Here is a 13,991-nt window from a genome sequence, read left to right as displayed (position 1 = left end):
GCAAGGGCTGGTAGGTGCAGGGTACAGGGTGTCGGTTGCTGGGTGTTGGGTGTTGGGTGCTGGGTGCTGGGCAAGGAAGGGTAGAGATAGCGACGTCGGTGACGGCGGCGGCGATACGCGTTGAGAAAAGCAATTTTCCGGTTGAGTTTACAAATGGCGGGCGCACCCTGCGTTGGAAATAAATGACATATCACAGAGTCTGGTCACCTTTATGCCAAAGCAAACATGAGCATGTTCACGAGTGAGTGTATGTGTGTATGAGTAGTGGGTGAGTGGATGAGTGGATGAGTGTATGAGTGTATGAGTGTACAAGTATAGGGGTTTGCGGGCAGTAGACACTGTCTGCGTGCGGGTGCAAACACTACACACACACACACACACACACACAGAAACACACACACACACGACAGTTATGAATGGCAATCCATTCGCTTAATGAAATTTCGTGTTGTTTAACTTTTTCGTGCCGCAACAAACAAACGAAGCAAAAAAGGACAGAAGGAAAAAAGATGAAGCAGACGACGAGGCCGGCCACTGAAAAGCCACGCATGCATGGAGTGAGCGAAGAAGAGAGCTTGAGAATCGGAGTGCTAGAGAAGAGGCATGCAAGTTTTAAGAGGTTCTCAGACTCAAGCACTAATATGAAAGAGTTTTGGGTAAAGAACCATTTAATGCTATAGATCTGCATACCAACTATCGCTCAATTGAATGGACAACTACACATCAACGACACTATCACTTAGGGACATAAAATCTATTCAGCTCTGAAATGTCTTCTTTTGCAATAGGTTAGATTCGATTTTCGACAGATTAGATTAGTTATTATTTAACATATGCTTTTTGCTAACAAATGGAAAGATATACAAAAACTATTTCTTTTAATTCGTGCTAGTTAGGTGTATTTTGCGCTTCCATCTTTTTAGATCGAATTAATAGATACAACAAGTCAAAAAGTTATTTATTCTGTGACTTACTAGCATTTTTCGAATGGAGAAGTACAATATTGTGTGTTTCTCTTGTGCTTCAATGTGTGAAATGGAATTCGCTTAAGGAGACAACAAACAGCCAGCTGTTGAGATCAAGTTTGATCAATTTTGCTTGGCAGTCTGAACATACCCTAGTGTGTGTGTGTGTGTGTGTGTGTTTATTTTTGCTTGTCCTTGGCGCGTCGCTTGCACCTATTTGGCCAGCCACCTTTGACCATCGTAAAGCTTTATTAGCATTTATTATGCAACCTCTATGGTCAGCCTTTTTTTTATCGCTTCCGCCTCAACACTTTTTGCCCTTTTTGGACGCCTGGCGCGGTCGTGTTTTAATTTAAATAAAAATAAATTTTACGACTTCTAAGGTGAACGTGTATATGTTCCTATATGTCTGTCCAAATACTTATGCGAGTATGTGTGTGTGTTTGTTGTTTAAAGTGCGTCGAGCATGGTAGATTTATTTGATTTTAATTTAATTACTATTTAGTGTGTGTGTGTGTGTGTGGAGACAGACGTACTTGCCTAACACTTGGAAACCGGCCGGGCAAAAAGCCGCACCCACTGCAAATTGTGGCACACACACACACACATTCTATATGTATGTATGTATGTGCCAACAATTCAAACTTACAGGCCCAACTCGTTTATGACACGCCAAGTTCAGCTGAAAAAAAGAAGAAAATTGGGCGCGCCATTGCTGTCAATCAATAGAATGCCGTGTGGCAGACACACAAAACACACACTCATGCACACACACAAAGGGGAGGCATATGCATATACCTGCACACACACACACATACATACAATAACTGATACTATGTATAATTGACAAAATTGCATGTAACTTGATGATTTGTGCCTGAAACCGAGAACCGAGAACCGAAATTAGAAACTAGAAATCGAACACAAACACAAAATCAAACTGAAATGCGTGTGTGTGTGTGCGTGTGTGTGTGCTCAAATGCGAATGCAAATGCAGGTAGTTGGTGGTACCAATGTGTGTGTGAGTGTGTGTGTGTGTGCGTTCTGCTGCCCCAATGACAAATGTTGATAAGATGCCATCGGTTCACATAATTTATGCCACACTGCGTGCACACTATTGCCACAGTGCGTTGCAAAAGTCAATGTGCGACTGTGGGTAAACAGGAATATCCAAATAGTGGTCAGTATTTAGTGGGAGTATTTAGTGGAACGTGGTTGACTCAGCGTTGGCAAACAGCAAGCCAAATGGTGCCGATGGTGGTATTACGTGTGGGACAGCCATGCATGCGATTTTGTAAATAAGACTTAATATCTGTGCAGCAGGCACCAAATGCTTGGATCAGGACCGCCAAAGGATCTTGATTTGCTTAGAGGCCTGCTTGGTATTTGAAATCAGTATTCTCAATTGCTCTTTGTATCGGAATAAGCAGTTTTTGACTCGATCTACGGATATGTCTAATATGTGTTTGATAGATGGCTTGAAGCTTATGATCAATATCTCATATATTAAAATCAACTGGCCTGTACTATTATTTGTAGCAGTCTTTTTTAGTACATAACTCCCATTATGGACAATGCACGTATCGAAATATCTAGCACTCGCTGTTGTTGAACAGTATAGGTCTGAATCGGTCTGCTAGTCACATCTGAAATAAATTTATTTCTAGGCTGTATCAAAATAGTTACTTCAAAATCCTAGATGTTACATAAAGACGAATAGTTTTCTGAAACTAATAAATATAAATATATTCTTGAAAAAATAGCAATTACTGATATTTATAATAATACGAGACTTGGAACGTACACACATTTTTCTTCGTTCCATATGTTGGGCCCGGAAATGATAGGTAATTATCTAAAATGCATAATTTTGGCGAGGAGTATGTGATGCGGAAGAGCTCGAGTGCATCTTTCACCCACTAATCCCGACATACACTGAAACACACACACACACACTCACCCACGCATTTCTAATCGTTGTGAGCATTGTAGGAAGACAATGGCAACGTTGGCAACATGGTTGCCGGTGTTGGCGCTGGCGCTGGCGTCAGTGTCAGCGATTGCGATTGCGTCGGCGACAACGCCGACGACGACGACGAGGACGACGACGACGACGAGGATGAGGATGAGGAGGAGGACGCAGCATATAGGGGCATTTAAATCGCTCTTAAGCCGCATTTAATTGGTACTTAACATGCAAATGCGAAATAAGGCAAAATCCAAGGCACAATTGTCGCCTCCCACTACTGTCTCTTTCTCAACGTATATCTGTCTCTGTTGTTATTTCTGTTTCGGTGTCGCTCTCGCTTCCCGTCCCTGCCACGGTCCCGCTGAATGCATATTGCGTGCATATATCCTTTTCCAGTAACATGAACAATATGTAGAGCGCATCGTTAGTTTAGTTGCGTATTGTTATTGTTGTCATGTTGTTGTTGTTGTTGTTGTTGCATGCATCTAAGGCTCTGCCACTGCATTCTCCTAAGTACTCGTGAGCAATGCCACAGACTGCGGATGTGTAAGTGTGTGTGTGTGTGTGTGTGTATATTTGTTTGAAAGAAAAACATACCTACACACTCGTACAATTGGGCGGCACTCAAAAAATGTTCTCAGCTTCTTGAGTTCTTTTTTTCTCCTCCCTATTGTTTTTTCCTTTTTCTTCCAAATTCAAATTTAATTGAAATGCCATGCAAAAATATTTTCCTATCTCCTGAAAATTGATTGATTTCTGGCCAACGTTTAATTTAAATGCAGACCAGACCAGACCAGACCAGACCGGACTGCACCAAGCCAGGCGAGGCCAGAACAGTTTCAGGAACTGCAAATGGGTGGCATTGAGGGGACGCTCTACTCATTGATATAATTACAAAGTTTTGTTGGCCGGCTGATGAGCCAGTTGGAAAACATAATCAAGAATGCGATTGCCACGGTCGTTGTCTTTTTCGTAGTTGTTGCAATTGTTGCTGTTGCTCAATCTGTTGTTGTTGTTGTTGTTGCTGCTGCTGCTGCCCAAAAAAGTTTTCATTTCGAATGAGAAGTTTGCCAACTGGGCGTTCCACTGTATTCGCTGTACTTTTTGACTGGGTGGGCAATAAAATAATCAAAGCGTGCGCAAAAGTGCAACGAAAATTGCCAAAAACTAAGCACAAAAGTGAGCGGAAATGTAGACCAACAAAAAATGCGAGAACAAAATCAAATAGAATGCAATGGATGGGGACGGAAGGGGTCGGAAGGGGATAGGAAGGAGAGGGCGTAAGAAAGCAACGAAATCGTATAATGAAGAAAGGATTGCACAGCTGCGAGCCTGCGGGCCTGCTTCCCTGCTTGCCTGCCTGCCTTCCTGCCTGCCTGTCTGCCCAATATTTACCTGCAGCCATGAATAGACAGATGGACAAACAGACAAATACGGTGGAAACCGGCATGGGGGGTGGGGATGGAGATGGGAACAGCGAGTCGAAAAATAGCCAAAGTTTTGGCGTTTGTTAAACGGCGGCAAATGCAAAGACACCGCTAAGGAGTAGTGACGTCAGAGATGATGGGATGAGGGGATGAGAGGATGAGAGGCAGACAGCCCACTGGATGCGCAAGACGATGGCAAAGTTATCAAGGCAAATGGCGTAATGAAAAGTCAGCGAGCATGGGCTGCCTGGCATGTGAATGGGTGCAGCTATTATGCGCCATTAGGGCATAATTAAAATGCTCAAGTTGCACAGCAACAACAGCAACAACGACAGCAACAACGACAACAACAACTCTAGCCAGTGTATCTGTAGGGTTTGGTGGAGGCAATGAAGACGTTGATAATGAGGACAACGCGCAAGATGACGACAAAGTTGGAAACTGGACGCAGGGGACGTCGCTTCCGCTCACGCTCAAATAAACCGCTAGTGATAATGCTGGCTGGCCAACTTGACTTGCGGTTTCCACCAGCATGCACACACCCACACACATACACACACACCCGCACAAATACTAGCAGGATGTATGTGTGTGTCGGCACTGAAAAGTTCGATTCGAGCGACTCATAAGCGAACGAAACTTGCGACATCGTCTGTGTCCATAGCGTGGGACCTGCAACAGACGCCGCCTTTTGCATAAACATTTTTAGATAGCGCGCACACATACATATTACACACACAAGAACATACACACGCACACACGCACACACGTGCACACTACAGATGAGTTGTTTAAATAATTTGTGAGTTTCAATCGCTAAATACTTTGATGTTGGTTTGGCTAACCATCACATTTTCACAAGCCATATCGACAAGACTACCAGTTTCAACTACAAATCAAAATGAAAATTATTCCAGAAGTGTCCGACTGTACGATACCCTGAATGCAGCTGACATTTAACAAATATTATTGTGTTGCAGTGGGAGTCTAATTGAGAATTATCAGGAGTTTGTGCTTAAAGTATTATAACCGAATATGAAAGCTTTCCGAGCAATCAGAGCTGCATATATTTTCGTTTCGTTTGTAATTGTGGGATGGGCGACATCGGGGAAATGGGGAATTGAAGACATCATGCCTAATGCTTAATCATACTCAAAAGCTTTCATTAAAGAGCAGCCAGCAGGGACTCAACTTATTTCTGTCATGTATTTCGCGGACAAAATTATTTGTTACTATTGGAAACAAAGTGTTTCGTTTTTAAAACAAATGCCATTCCTACATTTCTAATTCGATTTTGAAACTTTTAATAATTATTAATTATTTCGCTCACCTTAAGTAGTCATAAATTTTTTTTTAATATTCGCGCCCTAAAGTAGTATATTTTAAATTTTTGCAATTAAGCAATCATTTGATGAAGTTCTTATTTGTTGGACGCTATCTCCAGCTGAAACGTACGCCTTCTGTTCCATTTCATTTTTTTATTATACAAATACATTTCACATATACTAACACACACACACACACACACTATTTGTATATATGCAATCCATTTTGATGGCATTACTTTTGGCTTTTCCCTTTTATGATGATGCCCGAAAAAGCAAAAGTTTTCACTTGAAGTAGTTTTTTCGTTTGCTTGGTTTGCTTTTGAATTTGCTGTATTAGTTGTCTGTGTTGTTGTTGCTGTTGTTTTTGCAGCTGCCGCTGCGCTTGTCTAGCAAACAGTTGAGCACTTGAGTAGCATTAAAGCATCAACGATTGTCTGAAGGATTGCCAGTGTGCTTCCTTCTCTCCATCAGCCAGCCAGCCAGCCAGACCACCTCCCTGCTCACGTCCTAGTAATATCCCTATTCTTGCAGTAACTATTGCGTCCTGCATTTTCGGCTATGAAATAGCAGAGCATATGTCTGTGTGTGTGTGTGTGTGTGTGTGTGTGTGTGTGTGTGTGTAACATGCATATCATTCGTAGACGTGCACACTGCTAGGTACCTCAGAGGCAACCGTTCGACCAACCGTCGGACCAAACAACTCAGCGGACACGCACAATGTGATATTTTGACACTATGAGTAGGTAGAATAAAAAAAAATCAAGACAGAAAATTAGCTTATGGAAGCTGACAGTTGTTGGATCTCTAAAAGAAAATCGTTTAAAGCGAACATAGCTAATACTTATCTGAAGATAAGGGAAACAATTAAGACTTTGGTATTTCTTTCTCTTTAAATTTGACCACAAACGTACAAAGGATCTTAAAATCAATCAATTTACCAAATACTATACAAAATTGATTTAATTTTACTCGTACACAAGGGGGAAACAGTTAATATATTGAGCTTAAAATAACTATATTAGTTAATGTTAATGAGTTGCCTTTCTGTGAATAAACAGTCGGGTTAAGTAAATGAAATATGGGTTCTGCTCTGCTATGATTCTTTTCAACATGCATTCACTCGCAATATTCTTCTAAGCTGAGTAATTGATTTTTTACAAGACTAGTATAAAACGAGGATAAAATCGATTATTTTTCCTATAAAGTATCCTTCTACTCGTGCCACATACACGAGTAAATAAATGACTTTCGATGAGAGAATTAGATCGGTAGAGATAAAGAAACCCAGACAAAGTAGTCTACTTGTAAGCTTTCTATCTATAACATTGTCCAACTATCTCACTGTACTGTGTATCTAAGCGCTGTTAGTTGCTGTTGTGTTTGTGGCGTAATTTTAAAAAGTTTTGATTTGAAATTGTGCATTGTGCATGCAATGCATAGCTGAATGAGCTCTACACACACTCACTCACATACACACACCCACATACTTTATGAATATATATATATATATATATATATGTATATATGTATATACAGATGCATGCCAAATTGTAGCTCTTGGTTCGCATTTGTTGCCTGGCATATCAAACATTATATAAATATTGATTGAAAGGCACACAAGCGTGCCTCGCTAGGGAAACAGTTGTTGTTGCAGCAGCAACAGCAGCTACAAAAACAAAAACAACAATATTTGCAATATACTCGTATACCGATGATGACTTCTTCACCGGCCAGTGGTCACTCGAACACATAAAAACGTGCACACATACAGTATAAGTATATGTGCGTGTACATATACATTCATGCGAACTCGTTTTTATGCACAAATTGACTTAATTAATTGAACATACTAAACTAATTAATCACATGCATACGAGTACATGCATACGGCAAATTAGTGTGTCAAAAACAAAAGCACACACCCACAGTCCCACACTCGTGAGCTCAGCTGAAAACTGCAAGGGAACATTGGCGTACACGTGGCGTATGCGCAATGTGGGGAACACGATGCCGATGCTGCTGCCAGCGCAGCTTAGACAGCTAATGGTGTCCGTCAGTCAGACTGCCAGACTGCCAGATTGTCAGATTGTCAGTCTGCCAGTCATTCTATCCTGTGCCTATTGCCGCCATGTGGCTATTTGCCTTATGCGGGTCGGGGCAGGGTCAGCTACATATAAACCACCCGCAGCACGGTCCCGTTGAGCCCTTTAAGCGCACCTTATCAATTTTGATTAACAGTTTTGTTAGCACATGTACCAAATGGTTATGTTGTATTTGTGTGCGGTCCGACCGCAACCGCAGCACAGCATAAAGGTACGCAAGTACAACTATGTGTGCGTACGCGTATTTCAACGGCGCCTGCCGGCCACCCTGCCGCCCAACACGAGATGAGGCTGAACAGTTTGCCAAGCAAAGCTGAAATGGAGCACAAGTAGCGATAAGATAGTACTATTCATAGTAGTGTATATAGCCTCTATACAGTATCATAGTGCTCTGATGAGACTAGCAAGAAGGCGACAATCGAGGAAAGCTGAATGATCAAATTTGGTATACAAACTATATTCCCATTAGCAGGACATGTTTAAGAAGTTTGAGGAGAAGTTTTAGACAACTCCCATGTTAAACGTACATATGTAAATAACACGACAGACCACTGTATATTAATCCCTTTGCATACAGAGATTTTTCCGCCCTTATGAACTTTTTATAATATCTCTTCATGATCTGAAGTTTTGTCAACATCGGTAGACTACATGATCAAAAAGCTTAATGGAAATAATTTAAATTAATGGTTGAATGGTTTTAAGAATTGGGCCGCACGACTCTATCTTTTCATTCTTGTTTTATCATCATTCATTGCACACTGATTTGCTTTATTTCCATGTACACTACAATTGTTTTGAGCTTCGGTTTTCGTGGTTTCTCTTGATCTGCATTTTCTGTTATCCGGTTTCTCACCAACACTCTCTCATCTCAAACTATTCAAATGTTTAATTTATGGTAGGAACTGACCGATAGCCCCAGTTTGGCGTAGTATTTGCTACATATTGGCTTGTTGCAATGCACTTTGTTTAATCTGGCTCAGCGATTTGTTGGCTAACGCTCACACATACATTCAAATGCCTGTGTCTACACACATACTATGTATATTTATAGTTGTATTTGTATACACGTACTGGTATATGTTCCACACAAAGCGTCACTCACACACATAGTCAAAAGCATTTGTCTGTCTGCACCCACACGAGAGCCTTGCAGTTGGAGACTCCAATCCACATATACAAGTATTTAAGTATGTATGTGCATTTATGAGCAAGTATACATTCATGAATTCATTCATTCAATTGCCCCCAACAATTGGTAAAATCACATAGCTCCTACTTAAAAATTACAAATGTTGTTCAGTTTAAAAGAGAAAATTAATTCCAGTAATAATAAGTAGTGTCGAAATGTGTGTTGGGCACCAAGACCCTTTCCTCTTCCCTTCATTTAAGATATTTTTTGTTGTTATTATTCCTATTTACTCCACTTGGGAGCTTAGGGCTTCTGCAAGTACTTTCCATCTAACTCTATTTCTGGCTAGCTGTGTCCCATGTGATGTTCTCGTGGGATAATTCCTGAATGGTGGTCCGTCGCCAGGTCCATTTCTCCTTCAAATTGTGCTAGCCTGGATGATTCCTTTTAGAGTTCTCACGTTCGAATGAGTACATATATGACGTCTCATCAACGCGACGCAAACAGACATTCAATAAAATAGCTTGGCAACACATAACATACATGTAAGATGGGAAGGCAGGATAGTGAGAACGGTGGAACACCTAGAAGCAGCATCGCCATCAGAACTCGGTACTCATTTTGGTTTTAAGCAGTCAGTAGAAGTGTACTTAGTTGTCAGTAGTAAGTTGTCAGCCGCACTACAAACACAGTCGGCAGCCGTAAAGAAAGAAGCAGAAGTCAGCTGTCAGAAGAAGAAGCAGAGAGAAGCCGTCAGAGAAGTCAGCCGTCGAACCAGAATGCCTTAGCTGCATATGCTAATATTCGCCATCATCATTTTACCTTATATTCCTATTTTAAGCTATATCATATATATTGGTTATCGTTATCAATAATAAACATTGTATGATACACAAGATCACATACATATAAGTACACATAAACCTATACACCCATATTGTTTTAGCATAGATAATATTGGCACCATACTCTGCACATAAGCCCACATAAGCAATAATAATAAACAAGAATAAGACACACATTATTCTGCTACCCCAGCATAATACCATCAATCAGATACAGGTCATAGTTCCGTGCATTGCACATATGTATAAATCTATAAGCCAAATTAAGCTGACACCTCATAATATATGCTTGCGCATCATTATTGTGAAACCGACAACACATGGAAATGGTAAATGTAAATAGTCATAAGGTAGTTTTAAGCATGGCTATACAAGTATAAGCCATGATTTGTAAGAATAAAATCAGTATGGAAATTATCAACGAACGGCTTGCTACTTTGGGTCAATACGGGAACCACTGATCTTTATCTCGCCGAGTACCTCGTTGAACTACATGCTCTCAAGGATTGCCATCCGATATGCTTGGTCACTGCAAACGTCCTGCGTCGTTTCACTCAAGCGCAACCAGGACAACCGGTGTTGCTCGCACCTGCTGGATCACAAGGGTCCACTGAAGCAGCAGGGCCACAAGTGCCTTTAATTAAACGGACCACGAGTGTCCACCCAAATATCAAACCGGCCCACTGGGACAACTAGCGTCCTTTAAATTAAACTCTTTAAATTAACTCTCAGGACCACGATCGTCCTGCCGATTCGCACAACCGCACGTGTGCGAATAAACACAGTGAATTGCCAATCGAACTGGTGATTGGCCAGATACGACTTATCCCAGTGGTGGGGCTGCCACCGGTCGCCGTCGGGGAGAGGCGTCCTGGGGGGGTTACTGTTGGTGTTGTCCAGATAGTGTGGATGGATGTGTTTCGGTGGTTATTAAATGACGACGTTGAAGGCATGTATTTAGTAAAATTTGGCGAGAGGCGATCATTCATTTAAGATATTACATACCAAGAACATGTCCCAAGAATTTGTCTTCTGACTAACAATATCAGGGAAAGAACATTATTTCCTCTTGCTCTCAATATCTTTTAACTACTAACAAAGTCATTTGATTCACGAAGTATATTTAGTTTCTCTTGGTTCGGCACCACTAGCGGGTTTTTAAAACTGTACCCAAAACCTTTGGATTTGTATTACGATTTAAAAGCAGAAGCATGCATTTTTTTGTTTGGCACCAGTAGTGGTGCCGTACTCTTATTTTATCTTATCTTATCTTAATATAACGATTTAAAAACAGAAATATAATACATTTCTATACGTTGATTAGATAGGTTCTAATAGGTTGAATAGACCCGATTCTGATGTGAATGTAAATGTATGCATGCACGTATGGAATATTTTATATTTAATTTAATTAATTAATTAAATTTTTAGAATACATTTTTTTTGGTGGGATGGTACAGGTTATTTAAGAGTTGAGCCTGCTCGACTTTAGCATTCCTTTCTTGTTTTTATTTATTTATTTATTTATGTCAACAAACTTTGACTGTCGACATAGGAAATAGTACATCAAAATTATAAAAAGAAAAGCCTAAGAAGGAGAAATCTAATCAAATTACAATAATATATAATTAACGCCTCCGACCCGGTGGGGGAATATTCTTTGCCAGCCATGTGTGGTCAGAGGCGTCAATAGATCTACCGATAAAAAAAGAAAAACTTAACAGAGAGAAGAAGCTTAGACAAGACATTTGCCTAAGAAAAGAAACAGTGGACATAGAAGCCATTTTATTTGAATTATATTCCACACACACACACACACTTGCATTGCTGCCTCCCCTTTTAAATAATTTATTTTTCCACCTTTGCCCATCATTGTTGCCCATTTTCCACAAATGTTGCGGCTTTGCATTGGCATCGAAATAATGTCAATAATACATATTGTATGTATGGGTATACTTGTATAGTATTATTGGTGATGATATTTGGCTGGCAATTGATTTCTATTAACTGCCAATTGACTTTGTTGTTCAACTTTAATTGCCTAAATTCATGTTACAATGCGAAAGGGCGACAGGATCCTGCCAACAATAACCAAACCAAATAAATAAATTTGCATTTTAATGCATTCTTCTTTGTTTTTCTGGACCGACGTTGGTCAAAATGCAATAAAATTCTAAAAATGCATTAAGATACTTTTGTAATTTGCTAATTATGCGCATTACAAACACAACAACAATAACAACAAACAAAAAAACAGAAGGCCAAAAAAAGCAAACAAACTAATAGGGACGGAGTGTTGTAGGAACAGGTAAGCTGACTTGGAATGGTGTTGGGGAGGTGGACGCTTAAGCTACATGCCATTGCGTGTTGTCCTTGCAACCAGTTGTTGTTGCTATTGTTATTGTTGCTTGGTTGTCATGGACGTGCTCGCTGTTGTTGTTGTTGTTTTTATATGCATTTGTTGCTGCCACTGTCGCTGTTTATGATTTATTTACGACGTCGCGAGTTCGCGAACAGAAGCCAATTCGCCATTTCCTTCCCTAGCTGCTGCCGCTTCTCTTCACTTCTGGGCAACTTTCACTTGTATGCATTTGATCGATGCATTAATTACATAATGCTGTCTACACACACACACACATACGCACACACACACACACATACGCGCGCACACACACACACACACACACACAATTGCGGATTCCCTACTTTTTCAATTTTAAACATCATATTAATAAGAATGATTGGAGTGGATGACACGAACACGAACATTGGGGCTTAAATCAAATTCCTATTTTCAGCTTAGAATGCTGAGGAGAAGCTCAACCAAATGGCAATTATTGCTTCCTCTAATGCTGCTAGGCAGCTTTCTTATGCTGGAAATCGGAACAGATGCCCAGCTGAGTTCACAGAGCACTGGCTCGGATCTGTCCAGTGTTCCCAGGATACGCACAAAGCGCGGTATATTTTGGGACTTCTTTCAGAAAATGTTCATCACCAAGAATCTGATTGTCGATGTGAGTAGTGGGGATGTGAGAAACGTGTATGCATTATGATTTTGGAGCACTGTTCTTCGATTCCTCACAGCAATATACGGACACACGCAACACTCTCAACGACATTTACAACACTGTCAATGAGCAATTCAGCGATCCTGCGCCCGCTAAGCCCACGAATCGACCGCGGAGTACAACAGAACGTTTGGTGAGTGCATCAGATGGGCTAATTAATGTAATTGTATCGGGAGTATAATGTTAGATGCGTCTTACATTTCAATAAACGTAAATATGCAATTATTTAGAATTTAGTGTGCGCTCTTAATCGACGTGTACAGTTTTGAGATATAATTTTTAGGGATATATGTAATTTTAGGAACATGTTTGATGAGGCATTGAATTATAATTTGATAATTTGGACACCTATAGAGAAGATCACAAGTTTCGGGGTTAATAATTGAAATGGAGGGCAATTGTATTTCTTAGATTAACTCGCTGACATTTTTTTTCTGCGACATTTCGCCCATCCCATCCAGGCATTGAGTAGCGAGGATGGCGACAGCAGTGAGGACCCCACCACAACCACAGAGGCCTATAAAATCTCACGCTACGAGCTGGGCCGAATCCTGGGGCGCAACTTTCGTGGTATTCAGCGCTTGACTCAAACAGAGTTCCGTGAGGCACTGAATGTAAGTTAATACCATCGCTTTTATCTGGTGCATGAAAGGCATCCTTCCTATCTATCTATTTCGCAGGCAACACACTATAATTTGAAGGAGTACAAGGCAGAGGCGGACAAACAATTTGCGAACAGCTTGGCCGTGGAGAAGAAGAACAAAATCAAAAGCCTGAAGGGCTGAGTTCGGGCAGCGACCAGAAAGTGCCTCCGATAGTTGTTTCTGTGATGTGTCAGCAATGTGCCTGTTTTAACAATTATTGCTTAGTTGATGACTACTTGAAGTGGTTTAATTCCTGGTTATTGTTTTATATTTTCGTGTGTATTTATTGTTCTCCTCTTAATATTTTTTGTTTGTTTACTTATATACTTATGTATTGTATTGGCTGATGTATTTTGGACGTGCCACAAATGTCCCGCAACGCATTTGGAATGTTCCGCCGACTATTATGCGTCAAATTAAAAAGTTTTCTGTCATAATTTTATTGATAAACTTTTAACTAAAAAGCGTCGGCTGCACAAATACGAACATTCATACAAAAATATACATACAA

General features: G+C 40.5%; 1 protein-coding gene across 1 annotated transcript; it reads left to right on the top strand.

Moving 5' to 3' along the window:
* Positions 1–12,581: 12,581 nt before the first annotated feature.
* LOC115628001 lies at positions 12,582–13,754 on the top strand. The gene is made up of 4 exons (XM_030523907.1): positions 12,582–12,782; positions 12,853–13,011; positions 13,298–13,450; positions 13,517–13,754. Exons 1-4 carry the CDS (start codon positions 12,618–12,620, stop codon positions 13,619–13,621), a joined length of 582 nt encoding a protein of 193 aa, XP_030379767.1. The 5' UTR covers positions 12,582–12,617; the 3' UTR covers positions 13,622–13,754.
* Positions 13,755–13,991: the final 237 nt, after the last annotated feature.

This window comes from Scaptodrosophila lebanonensis, unplaced genomic scaffold, assembly GCF_003285725.1.
Source record: "Scaptodrosophila lebanonensis strain 11010-0011.00,11010-0021.00 unplaced genomic scaffold, SlebRS2 tig00000098-arrow-pilon, whole genome shotgun sequence".
NCBI lineage: Eukaryota > Metazoa > Arthropoda > Insecta > Diptera > Drosophilidae > Scaptodrosophila > Scaptodrosophila lebanonensis.
This window is presented reverse-complemented; position numbering and strand designations above follow the sequence as displayed.